Raw genomic sequence first — 21826 nt, 5'->3', positions numbered from 1 at the left:
TATTTGGTAAATTTAGACATTACCACAAATGATGGAATCAATTTCATATTTCCACTCTTGCTATTAATAGAATCATATAAGCAACAATTTTTCCTCAAATGTCATTGTAAGGATATTTTAAAATAAATAAAATCAAAAAATTTTCTTTTATTTTAAAACTTTGCGGAAAAACTTATCCTTACAACCCATATGAAAACTTGTTGTTATCTATTCCTAAGCAATACCTCATAACTCCTAAGAAGTAGCTCAAGAATCCGATCTTCAAACTACGCGATAGAAATCCATCTATGCGATCAGATTCAGCATATTCTTTCTTTAAGTTCCTTCACTTTTCTTTGATTCTTAAAACATCAACATGTGACCCAGTCACATCATGTAATAAGAATCTCAGAATAGAAACTTAGCAGAGTTAGATAGTGGACTTTACCTGAAGTAGATTCAAACTTATTGACTTTAACATCCTTAGGTAAATTTGGCAGCTTCGCAACAGATGCCCCTTTCTTGGCAATATAAACATATGGACCCTTTGATAATGGTACACGGGACTATTACAGACTTAGTCTTTTTCTTTACCATTTGGTCAACCTAGTTGACTATGGTCAATCCCTTTCCTTGGGGAAGAGAATGTTTTTTTCTGTATTTCCAGTGTCACCATTATCAATGTCCATAAAGTTTCAGGAAGTTGATCTTAGCAAATATATAAGATCATTAAGGGTCTTGTCATAGTCTGTTTCATAGGTGCTCCAAAAGAACTCACTATGTGACTTAGAAAGTGATTGAACCACCAACTTTCTCAAGACTTTGACACCAAACTCTCCCAGCTTGTCAATATGTGACTACATCTCCAAGATGTGATCACATCTAGACCTTGCCTTGCCAATAGGGCTTGAGTGACCTTAAACTTTTCAAGAACTTGTGGGTTAGGGAGAATAATCGGAGGAGGTGAAAGAAGTATGATTTCCAAGGGATATCATCTTCATTTAGGAAAGCTTGTTTCAAGAGATTTGGGAAGATCATAAATCTCTAACCCAGACATGTTATAGGAGATATTCAAGATAGTTGATTTATAGTCCTTAATATGACACCCAATATGAAATATTAAGGCTAGGACCCAACAAACTATTTTATAACTTAGAAGAGGTATGCCGTAATCCAAGCTATAAAATATTTGAAGGTAGGTGAATGACGAGTCACCAATTTCCACCAAGATAAACGAAATGTATTATTAGGTTTTAATTGGTTTTGAAACTCCTAGATCTTTTGAGATTCATTGAATTGTTCAATGGCATGTTTCAATCTCGAGTGTGCCCTTCAGGTTTTGTGACTGGGATGCCGAGGATCACAAAACAAGGTGTGAAGTAACCATGCAAATTACTTGGTACCCTTATGTGTTTACCCCTCAATCGATGTGCCGGTTAACCACACATGCTCCATCGATACTATGATAAACATTAAGTTACCATTTGCCTACCTTGTTAAATACGGGTTAATGTGCCGGTTAACCACACACGCTCCACTAACCGACTTAAACAAAGTGCAAAGTGTAATTTCATGGATTAGCACCTTATTCACATTTTCCTAAGTAACTAAGATTGGGAATTATTTTTTAAGAGTTTAGTTACTTAGTATTTATCATTAATACTTTTAATGAAGGGAGAATTATAGTCCTGTGAAACCCGTTCAGCTAACGACCCTCCACCAGTCAAGCAAGCGGTGGGTGAGAGTGGACACCCATTAAGCTGCCATTTTATAGGCAACAACCTTATACCCACCTTATACACCGGCTTCGTGAATGAGGCGTACTAGCGGTAAGACCGACTTTACTCTTATACATATATATATTATTAACTTATAATATTATAAAGTATAAGGGTTGAATTTTAACTTTTAAAATTCTAAGGGCTAACTTGGAATTAAAGTATTCATATGAGAAAACTTTACAAATTCCAAAACTTGAGGGCAAATTTTGAAACTATTCAAAACTAATTAATTCCATAACTTATGTGTTCAAAGTAGTTTTTAATCCAAAAAAACTCTTTAAGTTCCATAACTTATGGAAGACTTTAAACTAATAAAAGAATTAACTTTTCTTTATTTTTATAACTTATGGAATTAATTAAGGTTACACTTTTACTCTTTAATGAAGTGACTCTTGAACTTCCATAACTTGAGAACAAGTTATGGAGTCATAAAAAAATATTCAATGACACAAGACTCTTCATTTTGTAACCATTACCAACTTTTATGAGTTTTATGAGTCTTTAATGTGACTCTTCATGTAACTTGAGGACAAGTTACACAAACACATTTTATACTTAACTCTTAGATTAAAATGGATTGAAAGCAACTATTTCAATTAACTTTTCTATTAATCTAAGCAACTCATAAGAACAAGATAATTCAAATCAAACTTTTTCATGTAATTAGTCTAAACCTTAAACTAATACAAAACATGAATCTATTGACAATTATCTTTGAAAATGGATTAGCATGAACATTACAACATTAAAAAAAACAAGTTTATAAGTTCAAAAACAACTTAGGGTAACGTTCCTAGTCCATTTCTAGCCAAAAACCTCGGAAATATGCTGTCTGGGGGTCCAACTCGTCGAGTGCATGAACCAACTCGGCGAGTTGGATCGAATTGATCACATTTTAGGCATGGACTCGCCGAGTCTCCTGATGGACTCGCCGAGTCTGATGATCAGACAACAACAAATTCATTTTTTTCAGCTTCTATTGTAGGTATAACAAGAAAACAAGCCTAGGCTCTGATACCACTGTTGGGTTATGAGCATTCTAACACTCCTAAGTGTACATGCAACCCTAAATACCTTGGATCTATGTTTTCTCCATTATACATGCAAATATCAACTTTCCAAGGTATTGTTCTATTCTAGCATACTAAACGTTAAATAACACAAGTTAGAATAACATATCTTTTGTTAGTGCTTGTCTTCATGAAGCTTGAGTACCGAGTGCCCCAAGTGTGACACCTCAAATGGTTCACACAACACCAAATACACTTGGAATAACTTGAGAGAATTCTACACTTCATGAAATCGGCTAGCCCTTTCTTACTCTCACTAGTGGCGATTTTGTCAAGAATAATATCTTTATATAGTGTTACAATTAGAGCAAACCCTAATTGTCATGACTTTCCATTTCCTTGGATCCATGGGTTCAAATACACCGTGGAGAATCCATGGAGCATCATATGGGTTTTGGCCCAACTAGATAATCCATGGAGCATTAGCCCACTATATAAGTATGGATGATTTGTACAATCAACCCATATATTTAATTAGTCTTCTTTTGATCACTTAATTAATCCTAGATTAATTCTTGATCAATACTAATTAAATAATCTTATTATTCTTATTATTAATATACTAGAACTTATAATATATTAATAACCATAAGTGTCTTATTTCTCTCATTATAGTCTATCCAAGTGCATGATGCCATGCAACCCAAATGGACCACGCCGGGTCGGGTCAAGTCTTACCAATTATAGTTATGGACTTAGACATTAATCCAACAAACCCGACCCTGAAAGGTCATAAGTTCTCGACTATCGGTAACGAACTCCGATACCTGCCTGATCACTCGCTCCCTTTTGCGGTTCTCCGGTTTCACGGCCTCCGCCTGGGCCCCTCGAATGGTGTCCCACACCAAAGTCATCATTGTCAATCTCATGCAAACATCTCGTATCGGGGCGCCCTCTGACTTACGACTCAGGGCATCGGTTACAACTTTAGCCTTGCCCGGGTGGTACAGGATCTCGTAGTCGTAATCCTTTACCACATCCAACCATCTCCTCTGGTGCATATTCAGGTTAGGCTGATCCATTAGGTACTTCAAGATTTTGTGATCCGTGTATATGGTACACCGAACCCTATATAGATAGTGACGCCAGATCTTGAGGGCGGACACCACTGCCCCCAACTCCAGATCGTGGGTGGGATACCTCAACTCATGAGGTTTTAGCTGCCTCGATGCATATGCTATCACAAGCCCCCTCTGCATAAGCACCGCTCCCAACTCTGATATCGATGCATCACAGTACACTACAAAATCCTCCATCCCTTCTGGGAGTACGAGCACCGGAGCTTCGCACAATCTTTGGCAAAGTGTCTCAAATGATGTCTACTGCTCCGGACCCCATGAAAAAGCAACACCCTTCCGGGTCAACTTGGTGAGTGGCACGACGATCTTAGAGAAATCCCTGATAAATCTTCGATGATAACCAGCTAACCCAAGGAAACTCTTGATCTCGGTAGGTGACCTCGGCACCTCCCAATTGATCACCGCCTCGATTTTTTCCGGATCGACCAATATCCCCTTCTGGTTAACGAGGTGCCCTAGAAACCGGACCTCCTGTAACCAAAAATCACACTTGGAGAATTTGGCGAAAAGCCTCTCCGATCTCAAAACTCTGAGGATCTCCCTCAAATGCTCATCATGCTGCTCTCTGGATCTCGAATACACTAAGATATCATCGATGAATACGATCACCGAACGATCCAACATCGACCTGGACACCCTGTTCATGAGATCCATGAACGCTGCTGGTGCATTGGTGAGTCCGAAAGGCATCACCACGAGCTCGTAATGCCCGTAACGAGTCCTGAACGCTGTCTTCTGGATATCTTCATCCTAAACCCTCATCTGGTGATATCCCGACCTTAAGTCTATCTTGGAAAACCAAGACGCTCCCTGCCTTTGATCGAACAGATCGTCGATCCATGGCAACAGATAACGGATCTTGACTGTCAACTTGTTCAACTCTCGGCAATCAATAAACATCCGGTGTGAACCATCCTTCTTCTTGACAAAAAGGATCGGCTCTCCCCAAGGTGAGCTACTCGGTCTGATAAACCCCTTTCCCAACAGCTCCTGAAGCTGTGAGGATAACTCCTGCATCTTGGGCGGTACAAGGCGATAGGGTGCCTTGGCAATAGGTGCCGCCCCTGGCACCAAGTCGATACGAAACTCCACTTGCCTTTAGGGAGGCACACCCAAAAACTCCTCGGGGAAAACATTAGGGAACTCCCGCACAATCAGGACCTCATCAATCGAACTTGGCCTCCCAGCGGCCACTCGTGTGTCCATCACATAGGCCACAAATCCCCTACAGCCCTGTTGTAAATTCTACCTCGCCCTAGTGGCCGAACAAAATGCTGACTCAAGATGGGTACCCTCACCGTACACCATAAGTACTCACCCACTAGGATCTCGAATCGTCACTAGCTGACGCTCGCAATCTATAATAACTCCAAATTGGCTCAACCAATCCATGCCCACTATGACACATACGTCCCCCATCGCAATCGAGACTAGATCGACCGGGAACCCCACATCGAAGATCTGAAGTCTACATCCTCGAATCACCTCTGTGACATACACTGCTCGATCGTTTTCTATAGAAACTCGCAGAGGTCGACTCAAAGCCTCTCGACAAATACTGATACGACGACTAAAATCTAACGGCACAAAAGATTGACTCACTCCCGAGTCAAATAGCACTAAGGCAGGTACATAATTCACAAGAAATGTAACTACACATAACATAATATACGCATAATATCTCATACTCAAATAAATAGAGAGATGAATACATACCGACCACAACGTCGGGTGCTGCGCGGACCTCCTCCGATGTCAACTGGAAGGCTCTCCCACGAGCCTTTGGTGCCTTGGTCTTCACTGGCCGAATCTCGGTAGCCCTAGCAGCAGGCGCGATCCCTGCGCTGATCCCTGATGTAGCTGAGGGCATTCGGCCTTCCAACGGCTGATTTGGTTGCAATGGAAGCAAACAGAAAATCCCTTGTAGCATACTCCTGTCCTGAACGACCCCTCGTAACTCTTGCCGCACTTCCTATAAGTGAGTCCCTTCGCGCTCCCAGATCTCGAATCAGTGGACCTGGCCCGCTTGGCTGCCGGCTGAGACTGAGCCGGCCACCAATCCATCTTCTGTGACTCGGCCTCCTCCCTGAACTGAGTCTCCAACTCAATCTCCCTCTTCCGGGCATTTTCCTGGAGCTCAGCAAATGTCCGGTAAGTCGAGTTCACCACGAACTCCCGAATATCTCTCCTCAGAACACTCAGATACCGGTTCATGCGAGCCTACTCGGTAGACACCTGGTCAAGGCAAAACATCGCCCTCTCATGAAACTTCCGCGTAATCACCCTAACTGAATCAGTACTCTGCTTGAGGGTCAAAAACTCCTGAGCCAGTCGTTCCCTTTCCACAGGGGGAACGTACTCATCTCAAAACATGGTGGTGAACTTTTCCCAGGTCACCTCAGAAATCTCTGCCAAAGTGAAGCTCGCCGTCCCTCAAACCTCAGTTTGAGTTCAGATACGCCCGAAGGTGTATCCGAGTCCCTCAAACCAAGGCTCTGATACAACCTTGTAACGACGAGATTTTCAAAACAAAATTTTTATTTTTCAACAACCAAATTTTAAATATAAAACATTCTCAAAAGTATTCCACAATAGTTCTCAAATCAAACATATCCCAAGATCACAAATCAAATCTCCTCTCTGTGTGTACGGTTCACGCCGGCACCTTTCCACGGTCCTCGCTAGTACCTGAAACACATAACACAACAACTATAAGCATAAATGCTTAGTGAGCTCCCCAATATACCACATACAACACATATGCCACTCGAGGTTACTATACGACCCTCCGACCGATGTGTCTCAGTGGGACCCTCCGAGCCTGTAGCTCGTTGGACCCTCTGGTTTGGTCATAGCTCGTTGGGCCCTCTGGTCCGATCATAGCTCGTTGGGCCCTCTGACCCGGTCTGAATCGTTGGACCCTTCGGTCCGGTCTATACCATTATATATATATATATATATATATATATATATATATATATATATATATATATATATATATATATATATATATATCATACTTACATCACATAGCACATAAGACCTTCCGGTCAACTCATAATACCACTCTAGATAACGTATAGTGAGAAAACGCACCTCGTGTAACTCGGTAACTCGGAAGTCTCGGACTCCGTGAAATAGGATCTAACCTCCGCCTAATCATATGAAAATAAACACTTGGCATCAACACATTTCCCAAGGCTAGACCATTCCCTCTCTTAGCACTCTCAGGAGGGTAACAGACCATTTTACCCCTCTCAAGGGTCAAATACTCTAAAGTTGACCAAACCCTAAAAGTCAACAAAAGTCAATGGTCAATCCCTTTGACCAGACTCGCCAAGTGCACAATTGTGACTCGGCGAGTTCATTCAAGAACTCAAGTCCTCAAAATCCAAAATGACTCACCGAGTCACCTCTCCAACTCAGCGAGTCACCAACTATGTGATTCATGGGGAAAAACCATCCTACTCGCCGAGTCTGCTCTTGGACTCGGCGATTTCAAGCCATGCTCAAACTCAATTGACCTCCTGAGGTCAGATCCGTTCCTCTAACGCATAGATCTGGCCTCCATGAGCAAAATAAACATGTAAAGTTTGGATCTTGATGCCCATGCAAAGACTTAATGGCTCTATTTGAAGAAATGGGCCCAATATGCGATCCCAAACTCTTATCTCCTAAAGACACTCGTAAAGATCAATGAGTTAAGGTCTCTGGACCACCTTGGATCCAGAAACAAAGTCTCAACACAAGAAGGGACCAATTGCACCACAATCCATACTCTAAAGGGACTAGAAACCCTAACTCTCAAAGATAACACAAAACTGAAGAAGGATCGAAATATATACCTCAGAACGAAGTCCCTAGCCTCTGAAATCCATAGAATATCGCCCTCTTTAGTTCCCTCTTGCCTTGGCCACCTTCATCTTGCAAAAACACCCACACAAAGATCAAAAATGACCTCTTCTTCCTCACAAACGCTCTGGATCTCTTAGGGTTCCTCTCAGGGTCTAGTAGCCGCAAATGGTGGCCATAAGCCCCTTTAAATAAGTCCTAAACCTCGGGGAATAGGGTTTCATTAAACAGTGTGGACTCGCCAAGTCCACGAATGTACTCGCCGAGTCCGCCATTAAATCAGTCCGACCATCCTCGATCCTACTCGGCGAGTCTGAGCGCCTACTCGCCGAGTCTCTCTCCAAAAACTCAATATAAATGCATAAAATAAGATTCCTTGGAGTCTGGATGTTACAAATAGTGAGAGCAAAAGAGAGAAATCAAGGGTTTCTTCAATTTCCGTTTTTCTGGACACACCTTCAGTGTTCCTTCATTTCGCGGAGATCCAACGGTTCGTTTTCTCTCATTTTTGGACAATAGCTTCCTAAAATCGAGGCCTTCAGATCCAACGGTTAAATTGTCGCGATCAGCTCCAAAGACTTGGGAATCGTCACTTCTGTTTGTTGTTGGAAATCAGGAACGTTTTTTGGTGATATTCTTCTTTTTCTTTGCTTATTTGATTCCATATGCTTGATGTGATTTAGTTCCAAGTATATGATGATTATTTTATGCATCTAGTACATCTAGATAAGACTTTGTATTGATCTAATATTGGTGATAGTGGATTTGAAGCAGCTCTAGTAGTCCCGTGGTTTTACTCTCTTTTCTTGAGAGGTTTCCACGCTAAAATTCCAGTGTCTTCATTGGTTGATTACTTATTGTTTTGGGTTGATTATATTGATCATATAACTTGCATTCGGGCTGATTTGTTGCAAGTGAAACTATCCTATTTGTTTGCATTCTAAAAGGTTTATTCAAGACGGGAATAACTTAGTCAAACAAAGTATTAGTCCGCATTGTTATTTACCGTTGTAGCTACGTTTTTCCCATCAAAATCAATTAGCAAAAAAATCATTAACATGGGTTTGGAGCAACATTGCAAGAATTAAATGTGAGTTGGTCAAAATGGAAATCTGAATCAGCATCCTCTTTAGAAGACAAGTGAACTCTGGTGAAGATACCATGTTCCGGGCTGACAACTGGCTTGGTTCTGGGGCTCTAATGATGCTATTTCCGGATTTGTATAGCTTGGAATCATACAAAAGATGTAAAGTATCTGATAGAATCTTTGGAAATGGTCTTTCGTGGTCTTGGACACATCCCCCGCCTGCTTCACAGTTGAACCAGTTATCCCAGACTCTGGCATCCATCTGGCTCAATTCTCAAAAAGACTTGTGGATCTTTGAACTATCAACAACAAATGTTTATACAGTGGAAGCATGTAGGTGTAGGTTGGGGAAAACACAAGGCAATAGTACATTGGATCCCTTTGTTTGGCTGAGGGAGATTCCAGTCAAGGTGGTATGTCTTACTTGGCGTGCTGCTCAAAACCGGATACCGGTTGCGGCTGCTCTTAAATCTGGTGGTATAAATCTGACATGGCCTTTATAGTGCTTGCAAATTCAGTGATTATTTCACATATCACTTACCTTGTGAATGTCCATTTGCGAGAGTGACGTGGGATTGGACTTATAGAAGGTGTGGCATTTCGGAGCAGCAATTCACAATGATTCAGGAGATTTTGGAACTTGCAGCCTCATGGGGGAATTGCCTAAAGAAAAGAAAATTATCCATTGTAATATGTTATGACACTTTGTGGAGTTTATGGAGAGCTCGATTAATAGAACCTTCAATAGTATTTTTATGGTTCAAACATATGAGTAATTTAGGAGTGGGAGATTGGATTGAGTGGAGTAAATATCCTGTCCCTCTTTAATCCCTTGTATTTTTTTATGTTTTGAACAACTTTGTATCTGTTTTAATATGGCCTAGGTCTGTGCTAGGCGGGGTTTTTTCGTTTAATATTTATTTGTCGGTTCCAAAAAAAATAATAAATAAATAAAATCTAGTCACTAATTATTTCTCAAACTTGAAATACTAAATGGATTCAATAGACCATTTAACAAGTATAGGGGTACTTACGTTCATGAAACATAAATCTTAGGGGCCCAAGTGCCACATGCCCATTGCTTTCAAATAACAGTCGACTCGACACTACTGCTGACCGACAATCGCCTACACCTCATTTTGCATGAAACTTTTAGTTCTCGTGGAAACTGTGCCCTGCCCTTTGCAATCGACGTCGACTATGTGTATTGTATAAATTAATACAAAATCACCGATTGATCAATAGGTATATCTTGGTATTCAAACAACGATCACTTCTCAGTAAATTTCATCTCTTTGTGAATCATACTACTTCCTTATGTCTGATAACGATCTACCGGTTTCTATTCAACCAGAGGTTCGCCTTTTTCTCTTTTCCAATGCTTAACTGTACATGTTCATGTTCTTATTTAATTATGCATTTTTCGTAATGAAAGCATGTTTCTCGATAACACAAGTTACAATACGATCAGTTGAAAAATAAATTTGGTGTATTGTTTATTGGGATATTTCAAAGGTTGAGGACGAAGAAGAGAGCTTGAAGTACCTAGACATAGTGCAAAAAACAGCAGAAAATGCAGTTCCTTATGTATCAAAGGCCTATGATTACGCTAAGGACAACAGTGGGACCCTAAAACCTAGCATGGAGACAACAGAGGGTACTCTCAAGACTGTTGTTAACCCTGCAATCGATACGTTTCAGGATGTTCCTGTTAACGTCCTAAAGTTTTTCGATCGTAAGATTGCCGAATCTGTTAGCAAAGCCAAGTCTATTAGTGTGGCTTCTGACACAAAGAATGACGTAGGTGTGGTGGAAACGGCATCTGGACTCGCAAAAACTGCGTACACCAAGATAGAGCCGACTGCGAAAGAACTGTTAGTGAAATACGAGCCAGTTGCAGAGGAACATGCTGCTTCAGCATGGCAATCTGTTAACAAGGTGCCACTCTTCCATAGTGTGGCTAACGCGGTTATACCAACGGCAGGTTACGTTTCTGAGAAGTATAACCAGACTGTGCAGCAAACGAGTGAGGAAGGGTACAAGGCTTCTTCATATCTTCCATTGGTGCCCAGTGAAAAGATTGCGAAGGTATTCAAGGCTCCTGATCAAGAAGAAGAAGAAGAAAAAGAACGGGTGGTTCACAGTGGAGCCGAAGGAGCTGTGCACGGTGATTAATATCAATACCCAATGATGATTATGATGTTTGCAGAGATTGAATACAGTAAATGCTTGTTTTGGTTTATTTGGCAATGTGTTTTCGTACTCTGTCAAATACCCAGCTAAAATGATCGCCTCAATGTTGTTATTAACACCGTAGAGACTACAAGATCAGGATGTAGTGATCGTAGAGATCATGCATGTTCATAATAATACATGTTTATATATGATGAACATATGTATTTAATTATTTTTCTTATTAATTATTATTTGTGTATTTTGCGCTATTGATTATATTTTGCTTATTGTGGTGAACAGAATAATTTTTGCTGTGGAATAAACATTAAACAATAAGTATTTTAAATGTTTGGCAAAGAAAAAAGTTTATATGAATAAAATGGCAAATAAGCAATAATCATTCTCATTTGTTTATTAAAATCAGTTTATTTTGTTTATTCCTACCGTAATAAGTTAATTTTTAAAGACTTCTATCCAAATACTTAAATTTGCTTATTGCGGTGGGATTAAGCAATAAATAATAAGCAGCTTATTTTTTCCCAGTCCAAACACCCTCTTGATTTATTTTATGTTTTAAAAGGTCATTGAATTTTTGATATTGTGTTCATTTAGTCATCTAGTTAGCGATGAGCAAAATGACCGAACTGGCCCGAACCGGATCGGAACCGGGAACTGGCTTGGGCCAAAATCAAAAATCGAACCGGCCCAGCGGTTCTACCGGTTCTGGTTCTATCGGTTCCCGGTTCCTACCGGTTCTTGTCGTGTCTTCAAATGTTGGAACCGGTCCTCGAAAAATAGCATCATACGGTTCGGGTTTTTGCCGGTTCTACCGGTTCCAAAAATCCACAAAAATAACGTCCCGGTCCCAGCCCGACCGGTTGCATCGAGTTCCGGTTCCGGTTCCGTCTGGTTCCCCCGTCCATATGCTCATCCCTACACCTAGCTTTTGGTTTGGTAACTTAACTTTTTATTTTATGTTCATTTAGTCACACGACTTTTAAAATTATATTTATTTGGTCACCTAACTTTTAAAATTGTTTTTATTTTTATAACTTTATTTTTAAAATTTAGTCACTAAATAAAGATCATTTAAAAGTTATGTGACTAAATTAGCAAAAAGCTAAAAGTTAAATAACCAAACCAAAAGCTATGTAACTAAATAAGTACAAAATCATATGTTTGGTGATCTTTTAAAACTTAAAATGAGTTAAAAGACAAATGAAGCACCAAATCAAAAATTAAATGACAAAAAATTACCTAAATTCATTATATATTCATTATATTAGTATTAAGAGAATATATTTCATTTTATTTGGACTACTATTATACTTTATCCTCTTCGTACACATTATGCATAAAAGGAATAAATAAATAAATAAATAATTCATACACATTATGAAAAATGGAAAAAAAAATAATAAACAAATAATTCATATACATCCCTACAAACGATTATTACATCTATATGCTTTCAATATATATATATATATATATATATATATATATATATATATATATATATATATATATATATATATATATATATATATATATAACCTATTAAACTCACATTTAAATCCAAAAAGACATTTAAATTAGGTTTAAATAAACACAATATTAAATTTTTTATCTAAAATTCAAAAAATACATATGATATTACTAAAATAGCCTTCTTGAACCAAAATTAAAATTAAACTATATATTTAATAGAAGACAAAATTGCAAGAATGGTCTCGGTGGTATGTTCAAAATTGTTACTTTGTGCCAAATAGGTTTGGACTAGCACTAATAGTCCAAAAGTTTTCATTTTGCTACGGTTTTGGTCCAAATCAGTTTAAAAACTCCAAAAATGATAGATTTGCCCTTTTCCATTTGTTTTTTTTTGTTTTTTCTTTTTGTTATTTAATTATTTTTAACTAAAAAGTAAAATAAAATCTCTTTCTTTCTCTCTGTCTCTCCATCTCTCTCTCTCTCTCTCTCTCTCTCTCTCTCTCTCTCTCTCTCTCTTTCTCTCTCTCTCTCAAACACATAAAACCACCTTCTTTCTTAAACCTAATCCATGAAATCCTCTTGATTCCAATAACTATTGCACTAGAACCGGTACGTAAATCCACCCACAAACCTTCGTTCAATTCTTGACTCTGTTTGATCACATCTTCCACCAGATCTATTATCAACTCGGTTTTTGGCCTAGCAATTAGAACACCTTTTTTGACACTTAGAACCAAATCCTCCGATGGTCACATCCTGTATTATACTGAAACAATTTTCTCTTTTCAATCCTTTGCTTCCATAAAGAGTAAAGATCACCCAAAGAAGCTCTTAATTGCAAAATAGTGTTGTGTTTGGAGTCGTTGACGGTTAGTAATGGTTTTGGGTTTTCTAGATCATCTTCAATCAAAATTGAGTTCTCTGTGTAAAATTTCAGAGTCTGGGCCGTTATCTAAATCTGTGAAAGATGAACCGACAGATGACGCTAGGGTTCTCGCCCAATTTTGCCATTGTTGCAGGTAAGATAAGGATCCACTGAAGGTGTGTGGTCGGAGAAATAGGGGGAGGTTAGGGTTTAAGTGGGAAACAGAAATTGATGAAGAATAATAAATGATTTTGAAAGAAATAAAGCGATTAAGGGTTCTTGATGCAAATGTAGTTGAGATAGAAGAGAGTCGTGCCAAGCTCGAGAGATTCAAAGCCCATATGACATCAAGCTTGTGGAAATATGAATTTATGTGGGGTTGCTTGAAATGGAAAAGGATGCTCTCTTTCTGTGTATGAAGGGTGATGTCACACCCCAAAACCGGAATGGTGGAAACGTTCGAGGGTGGAGGACGTCATGTTTAGTATCACAAGACATGCATCATAGTAAGCAAAGTAATGAACAACCATTTCATTAGAAAGAAAGTGTTTATAATGTGTGTGTTCACAGAACATAGAATACATAAGCAAATAATAAAACAAGACTTGGAGTTATACTGCACCATCTTCTGAATTCCCAGCACGAGTACCTGTCTACTAGTTTCCTGAGAATACAAGTTATTTGAAAGAGTTTATCAGCAATTAAGCTGGTGAATTCATAAGAGTTTAGTGATGTATGTAAGTTGTAGAAAGTTTAGTAAGATGTAGTAAGTTTGTAAGTTCTTGTTTAGAAAAGTTTGTCTATTCCTCCAGAAAACTCTATGTTTCCTGCTTTAATGAAAGATAAGTAAAAATGACTCTACAATCCTTTCTATGAGTACTAAATGTATACAAGTTATATAAAACTCTAAGTAAACAAGCAATCGATTGTGTGTATCTGCCCTAAGCCCACAACTAAACAAGGAACAGGGAATGAGGTGGATGACACACATCTCATTGATTGTTAGATCCTTGTTGTATATAACCCTGGTGTATTCCCTTGGTACTCACGGAGTTAACTGTAATAGTTCATTTATACTTTATGAAAAGATCCTTTAAGAAAACCCTTATTTCTTATAATAAAATAGTGACCATAGTAGTTCCTTTTATAATCACTTAGTTTATACTTGCTATATATAATCTAGTATCGAACAGATAGTTAATTGTATAAATCTGCCCTAATCCCACAACTAAACAAGGAACAGGGAATGAGGTAGAAGGCACACATCCAACTATCTACCGAATATTAATTATATATAACCTTCGGTGTATAAACTAAGGCATTATAGAGTGAACTACCTAAGGTCATTTAAAATGATGGTTTAATAAAATGGATTAAACCCTTTACTGGTAAGTTTCTAGTTTTGAGTACCAAATGTTCTGTGTGTAATGTATGTTTTGTACTAGAAAACTGTGCATTGAATTAGTGTCCTATGACCTAACCCATACCTGGTACCCCTTATGATGACTCAATGTATATGGAACATATATATAACTAATATTGAATGGATAATAGGCTGGGTGAATCCGCTCTAAGCCCACAACCAAACAAGGAACAGGAAATGAAGCAAAAAGCATACATCCTATTACCTATCAAATATTATTAATATATATATCTTGATGTATATACAGTAAGGAATCATAAGGTTAGCATTATGGTCCCTTTCTACTAAATGTACTAGACCCGACTGTTCTGTTTGTCGCTTGTAAAAATGTAAGTTTTCCCTACTTTATAACTATCTTGACTCGAAAATAGTTTGCATTAACTTTCAAGTGGAACTGTCACTTTATGAAAGTAATGGGAGAATATAAGTACTCAGTTGTCTTATGAATGACATACTGAACGTACAAATTACCTTAAACATATTTGTTTTATTAAGGTCATAATGTGATGGCTAGTTCCCATACTAAACGCTCTCCCTGTGAAAAGATTTTGAGAACGAAACATGACTTGGCAACCGGGGGTTGCATCGTGAACATCCACATTAAAGTTATGTGATCATGTATACCCAATATAACTATCACCTTTTGTTTAGAACAATATGTTAGTGATTCATTGGTATAATTAGATCCTATAATACTGCCATGCTATAGCAAATTAGCATGTTCGTTCAGTTTTAGTTCCTTAGTATCTTCTCTTGTTATAGTATCTTTGTATGTTCTTTCTGTTATCGTATATTGTATCTAGTATGAACTGAACCCCTAAACTATACCCATTATAGATTACTAGTATTCTACTTGAACTGTTTTTTGAAAAAACTTATTTTACTACCAAGTTATGTTTGTACTTTAAAAATGGAGTTTTGTTAAACTAAAAAGTAACATAACTTTAAAAGAGCTTTTGAAATGTTTTGATTACTCACTTGATGTGGGTGATTCAACGAATACACGTGTAAGGAGGAGAAGTTCCATGAATGAAGTCCCGAGACACAATAAGTCCTGAATGACACATATTGGAATGACTATAGTGTTTATAAGCAACTATATAAAAGGAAACACCTTCCGGGACTAGGAAATACTTTGACCAAGTGTTGGAATCACATGTGATTCAACAAAGGAGGGCAGAATGACACTCACATGAGTTTACTACCATTGGTTTATGGCCCAAGGGAGTTTACGGCCGTAAACTCATGGTCAAACATGCATATGTGCTGGTTTGAAAGCTAGGGAAACTTTAGGGACTTTTGCTCTGCTTAAGTATGAAAAAGACCAACCCATTGAAGGCTTTTAATGAGTTTACGCCCCAAAGAAGTTTACGGCTGTAAAATCATGGTCATTATGCACTTGAGAGTAGTTTAAGGCCCTAATCTCATCCATGAAGGGTCATGGGTCACTAGATTCGTATCCAGGTGGGTTTATGGCCAAAATGGCAACCTTAAAGATGTTTACGGCCTTGGGAGATGGCTTGGCCATAAGCTCCTTTTGTCCTTGTGTTCTTGATATTTTCAAGTCTCTAAGCATGGATACTAACTAGATAAGAAGCATAAGGAAGAGTACTTACGATCTAGAAGCTTGAAATGGTCGGTTTTGGCCAAGAACACTAGTATGTGTTCTTGGTGAAACTTGAATATCTATGAAAACATGATTTTCATGGAAGAAATCATGAGATGATGCTAGTTAAGAAGGATTAACATCAATCTAAAAGAAGAACACTTACAACTTTTGATTATCTAGGATGAAAATTGGGATGATACTTGAAAGATTTAGGAGTGTTCTTGAGTTGGAAATGAAATAATGAAAGAAAATGAAGGGTATGAGGTTATATAGGGGAGTTTATGGCCAGGGTTGAGTTTACAGCTGTAAACTCCATGTTTACGGCCATAAACTCTACATGTTGGAGTTTAAGGCTTGAATCTTGTACTGTGGCTTCAGCAGATAAATCCCAATACTTAACCCTTAAGTGCACTAGACTCAGAACACTCAAACAGACTCTAAATTGTGCTAGATATCAGGAATGAGTCTGACACTGAGTTGAGTTAACTGAATGAGCTTTCAAAGCAAAAAACTTTCAGGTTATCATAGGTGAGAAGTGAGTGGGGTTTTGGAGTTTATGATGAAGTGAAGAAGGGGGAGGAGATTAAAAGGGTGTGTTCTTTTCAGGAAGAAGACGTACACACACACACACACACACACACAGAGAGAGAGAGAGAGAGATTTCCTTTTATTTTTTTATTTTTTAGTTAGAAAATAATTAAATAACAAAAAGAAAAAAGAAAAAACAAATGGAAAAGGGCAAATCTGTCATTTTTAGATTTTTTAAACTGATTTGGACCAAAACTGCAATAAAATGAAAACTTTTGGACTATTAGTGCTAGTCCAAACCTGTTTGCCCCAAAGTAGCAATTTTGGACATACCACAGGGACCATTCTTGCAATTTTGTCTTAATAGAATGTTGTTGTCGTCAGCAAACTACCAACAATGCACCAACCCTTTCACTCCTGTTACACCCCTCCCAAAGCTCACATTCTTTCTTGCTAGAAATTCTTAAATCCTAAACTTAATTCAACGATTCTAACAACAATCCACTACATCCTTTCCTCCTTCAAATCATTTGTTTTACCTATAATCTATATTGTTTTAAGTGGCTACCAGGTTAATTCGATCCGTTCCTGATCTCATCTTAAATTCCCATCAATTAATTATTTTCTTGATAGAAACATTGTCACCCATCATTATGCTGGATTAAGTTTTCTAAGGTCGTAACCAAATTGTTATTTTCTTGTAATTAAAAACAAAGTTCTTTTAGGATGGCGTTCATAAGTAGAAATACTTTAGAATGACATTTGGAGAAAGCGAAAATGATTTATTCATTTATTATGATTAATAAATTTATTAGAAACTGATTATAAATTATTTATATTTGATCACGATTAATTCGGAATTACTTTTGGATTAATTGGAATTAGTTAGAGGTACAGTGGTTGATGTGTAATTGCTTAATAGTTGAGCAAATGAATAATTCTAGATACTTCCATGTTTGGACGGCTTAGGAGGTTCCTTAGGGAGCTTCTAGAAGTCTTTAGATATTGATAAAGATAACCACTTGGTTTGGATTAGAATAATATTATATTGAATTCAAATTAGGGATTATCTTAGTTACCTAACAAGTATAAATAGACCATTTAGCGTGTGATTTATGACACATCTCTTTACTAGTAAAACCTTGGCCGAAAATCTCCTCCTTCCTATCTATCTCTATCTCTATCTTTATCTCTTTCTCTTTCTCTTTCTCCTTCTCTCTATCTTTCAAGTTATCTTCTAGTATCTAGGGTTTGAGTATGAGTCATGAAAGGCAACCATATTTTTGGTGCTAGCTTTTTGAACATCAAGAGGATATTGTCTACTAGTGCAATATCAAAGTTATGTAATCTTAAATAGTACTTTTTTCAATTACATATAGGGTTTCTTTTAGTTTCATAAGTATGTTGTCATTAGTTGTTAAAAGACATGGATACAATAGGTTACATGTACCCGTAAGTGTTAAGTGATTTTTTGCATGTACATTGATTTTATGAACTATAAATTCAAACAGTGGTATCCGAGCCATGTCTTACAATTATTTGTACACCATAGATGAAACCTTCAAAAAGAATTGTAAGGTCTGGTATGCTTTTCTAAACTTTTTTTTTTCTTTTCTGTTTTAGCTTGCCTAATTTGATTAGTAGGGTAAATTTTAGTCATTATCTGCTATTTTATCTATTAAAATCTGAATCTTATAATCCTAGACGAATTTAAAACTTTAATTCGAATTTTTAGGAATTAAATAAGGAAACCTAATCTTTAATTATAAGATAATTAAATGGAATTATCATTAATGAATTTTAATATAAAACCTAATTAATGGTTGATCAAAAAGATAAATATTAATTACATAATTGGTTTAAATGATTAATTAATTAAATTTTAATTTAGAAAAATTAAATTTAAACCTTTGAAATTTTGAAATGTTCTAAAATACACCTTATATATACAAGAGAGGGTACTCTCAAGACTGTTAACCCTGCTATCGATACGTTTCAGGATGTTCCTGTTAACGTCCTAAAGTTTTTCGATCGTAAGACTGCGGAATCTGTTAGCAAAGCCAAGTCTATTAGTGTGGCTTCTGACACAAAGAATGACGTAGGTGTGGTGGAAACGGCATCTGGACTCGTAAAAACTGCGTACACCAAGATAGAGCCAACTGCGAAAGAACTGTTAGTGAAATACGAGCCAGTTGCAGAGGAACATGCTGCTTCAGCATGGCAATCTGTTAACAAGGTGCCACTCTTCCATAGTGTGGCTAACGCGGTTATACCAACGGCAGGTTACGTTTCTGAGAAGTATAACTAGACTGTGCAGCAATCGAGTGAGGAAGGGTACAAGGCTTCTTCATATCTTCCATTGGTGCCCAGTGAAAAGATTGCGAAGGTATTCAAGGCTCCTGACCCAGAAGAAGAAGAAGAAGAACATGTACAAGAACCGGTGGTTCCCAGTGGAGCCGAGGAGTTGTGCACGTTGATTAATATCAATACACAATGATGATTATGATGTTTGCAGAGATTAAATATAGTAAATGCTTGTTTTGGTTTATTTGACAATATGTACGTTTTCATACTCTGTCTAATACGTAGCTAAAACGATCGCCTCAATTTGTTATTAACACCGTAGAGACTACAAGATCAGGATGTAGTGATCGTAGAGATCATGTTGCTAATAATACATGTTTATATACGATGAACATATGTATTTAATTATTTTGCTTGTTAATTATTATTTGTGTATTTAGTTGGGATTATATTTTGGTTTAGGTCATTTTTTGTGATTTAACTTTTGGTTTTGTATTTATTTTTTAAGTGTGACCTTTTAAAACTTAACTCATTTTAAGTGTTAAAAGGTCATTGAACTATTGACATTGTACTCATTTAGTCACTTAGTTTTTGGTTTGGTAGTTAACTTTTGATTTTATGTTCATTTAGTCATCTAACTTTTAAAATCATGTTTATTTAGTCAACTAACGTTTAAAATTATGTTCATTTTAGTGACTAAATAAAGATAATTTAAAAAATTATGTGACTAAATTACCACAAACCCAAAAATTAAATAATCATACCAAAAATATTAGTAACTAAATGAAACTAAATGAGTACAAAACTAAAAATTTATTCCCATATTAAAACTTAAAATGAATTCAACACTAAACCAAAAGTTAAGTTAGTGCAATGTGTTTGGTTAACATTTGAAGAATATATTTCAATTTATTTGACTATTATTATACTTTATTCTCTTCGTACACATTATGCATAAAAGATATAAATAAATAAATAATTCATAAACATCCCTTCGTACACATTATGAAAAATGGAAATAAATAAATAAATAAATAATTCATATACATCCCTACAAATGTTACTATTATGTCTCTATCCTTTTAATATATATATATATATATATATATATATATATATATATATATATATATATATATATATATATATATATATATATATCCGGTAAAAAAAATTTGGTAGGAAGGTAAGAAATTCTTTTTGTACATATTTTTTTGACGAACAAAATAAATGAATTACTAGATGATTCACAAGAAAAAATTTCAAAAAAAACATATTTATGATTCATTTTTAAGTAAATTAAAAAAAAATTCACTTTTATGACAATTTTAGTGAATAACAACAAAATCATTGTATAAATGAATCATTGAGATACTTTTTTGAGATTTTTTCTTGTGAATCATCTTACAAATGAATCATCTAATGATTCATTTTGTTTGTTCGCAAAAAAAATATATAGGAAAAAACTTCTTACCTTCCTACCAAAAATTTCCTTCTTATTTGATCTTGACTCTCTATCTATCTCTTTCTCTACATATATATATATATATATATATATATATATATATATATATATATATATATATATATATATATATATATATTAACTTATTAAACTCACATTTAAATTGGAAAATATATTTAAATTAGGTTTAAATAAACATAATATTAATTTTTATCAAAAATTCAAAAAATAATATGATATGAATAAAATAGCCTTCTTGAATCAAGGATTAGAATTAAACCATATATATTTAGTAGAATGTTGTCGTCATCAACAAACGTTATCAACAATGCACCACCGTTTTCGCTCCTATTACACTCGTCCCAAAGCTCACATTCTTTCTTGCTAGAAATTCTTAAATTTTAAACTTAATTCAACAATTCTAACCACCATCCAATACATCCTTTTCTCCTTCAAATCATTTCTTTTGACTATAATATTTTCTATATTTGTAACGATCCAAAATTTAAGATCAAAAATTTCATTTAATAAATCATTACTTAAAGTAAAGTCATCATTACAAAACATAATATGAGTATAAGTTTTCAAAACACATGTTCATTATCAGAGTAAACATTCCCAAACTGTCTAATCTATGGTGTGTGCCATGCGATCACCCCGAGCTCTTCCCTCCGCTACCGGAAGTACCTAAAACCAAAACTGAAAACCGTAAGCATGAAGCTTAGTGAGTTCCCCACCCTACCACATACCATGCATAACCACATACTGCACATACTGGGCCACGCCCTCTATCTTGGGCCTCGCCCCCTACCTCGGGCCTCGCCCGCTACAACGGCCCCACCGCTCTAGGCCCCGCCTGGCTTCGAGCCCCGCTCGGATACAGATCTGTTTTACTTAGGCCTCGCCTGTCACAGGGCCTCGCCCGTCAATAAATAATAACACATAAACATTTCACAACACATAACTAACACATGCAACTGGTTTTGTCCTAAGGCCTCGCCTATCCTGGGCCTCGCCCATGTTCTGCTACTAATGAGTCATGGAACCCCGTCCACGCTCCTAATGGTAGTGAGGTACGAGCCTACCCCACTCTCACTCCTGTTCTAGTTTGGGCCTCG

General features: G+C 36.7%; 1 protein-coding gene and 2 pseudogenes across 1 annotated transcript; 2 read left to right on the top strand and 1 right to left on the bottom strand.

Annotated features, from left to right (window-relative positions):
* Positions 1-9978: 9978 nt before the first annotated feature.
* On the top strand, positions 9979-11299 carry LOC145018763 (stress-related protein-like). The gene is made up of 2 exons (XM_078976611.1): positions 9979-10204; positions 10364-11299. The coding sequence occupies exons 1-2, from the start codon at positions 10166-10168 to the stop codon at positions 11021-11023; spliced, it is 699 nt and encodes a 232-aa protein (XP_078832737.1). The 5' UTR covers positions 9979-10165; the 3' UTR covers positions 11024-11299.
* A 1350-nt stretch (positions 11300-12649) lies between these two features.
* Positions 12650-17284, bottom strand: LOC145016760 (uncharacterized; annotated as a pseudogene).
* A 1081-nt stretch (positions 17285-18365) lies between these two features.
* Positions 18366-19436, top strand: LOC145016759 (stress-related protein pseudogene; annotated as a pseudogene).
* The last annotated feature ends 2390 nt before the right edge of the window (positions 19437-21826 follow it).

The sequence above is a fragment of the Lactuca saligna genome, chromosome 9, assembly GCF_052625555.1.
Source record: "Lactuca saligna cultivar CGN05327 chromosome 9, ASM5262555v1, whole genome shotgun sequence".
Classification (NCBI taxonomy): domain Eukaryota; kingdom Viridiplantae; phylum Streptophyta; class Magnoliopsida; order Asterales; family Asteraceae; genus Lactuca; species Lactuca saligna.
Note: the sequence above shows the minus strand (reverse complement) of the source record. Positions and strands in the feature narration are given on the sequence as shown.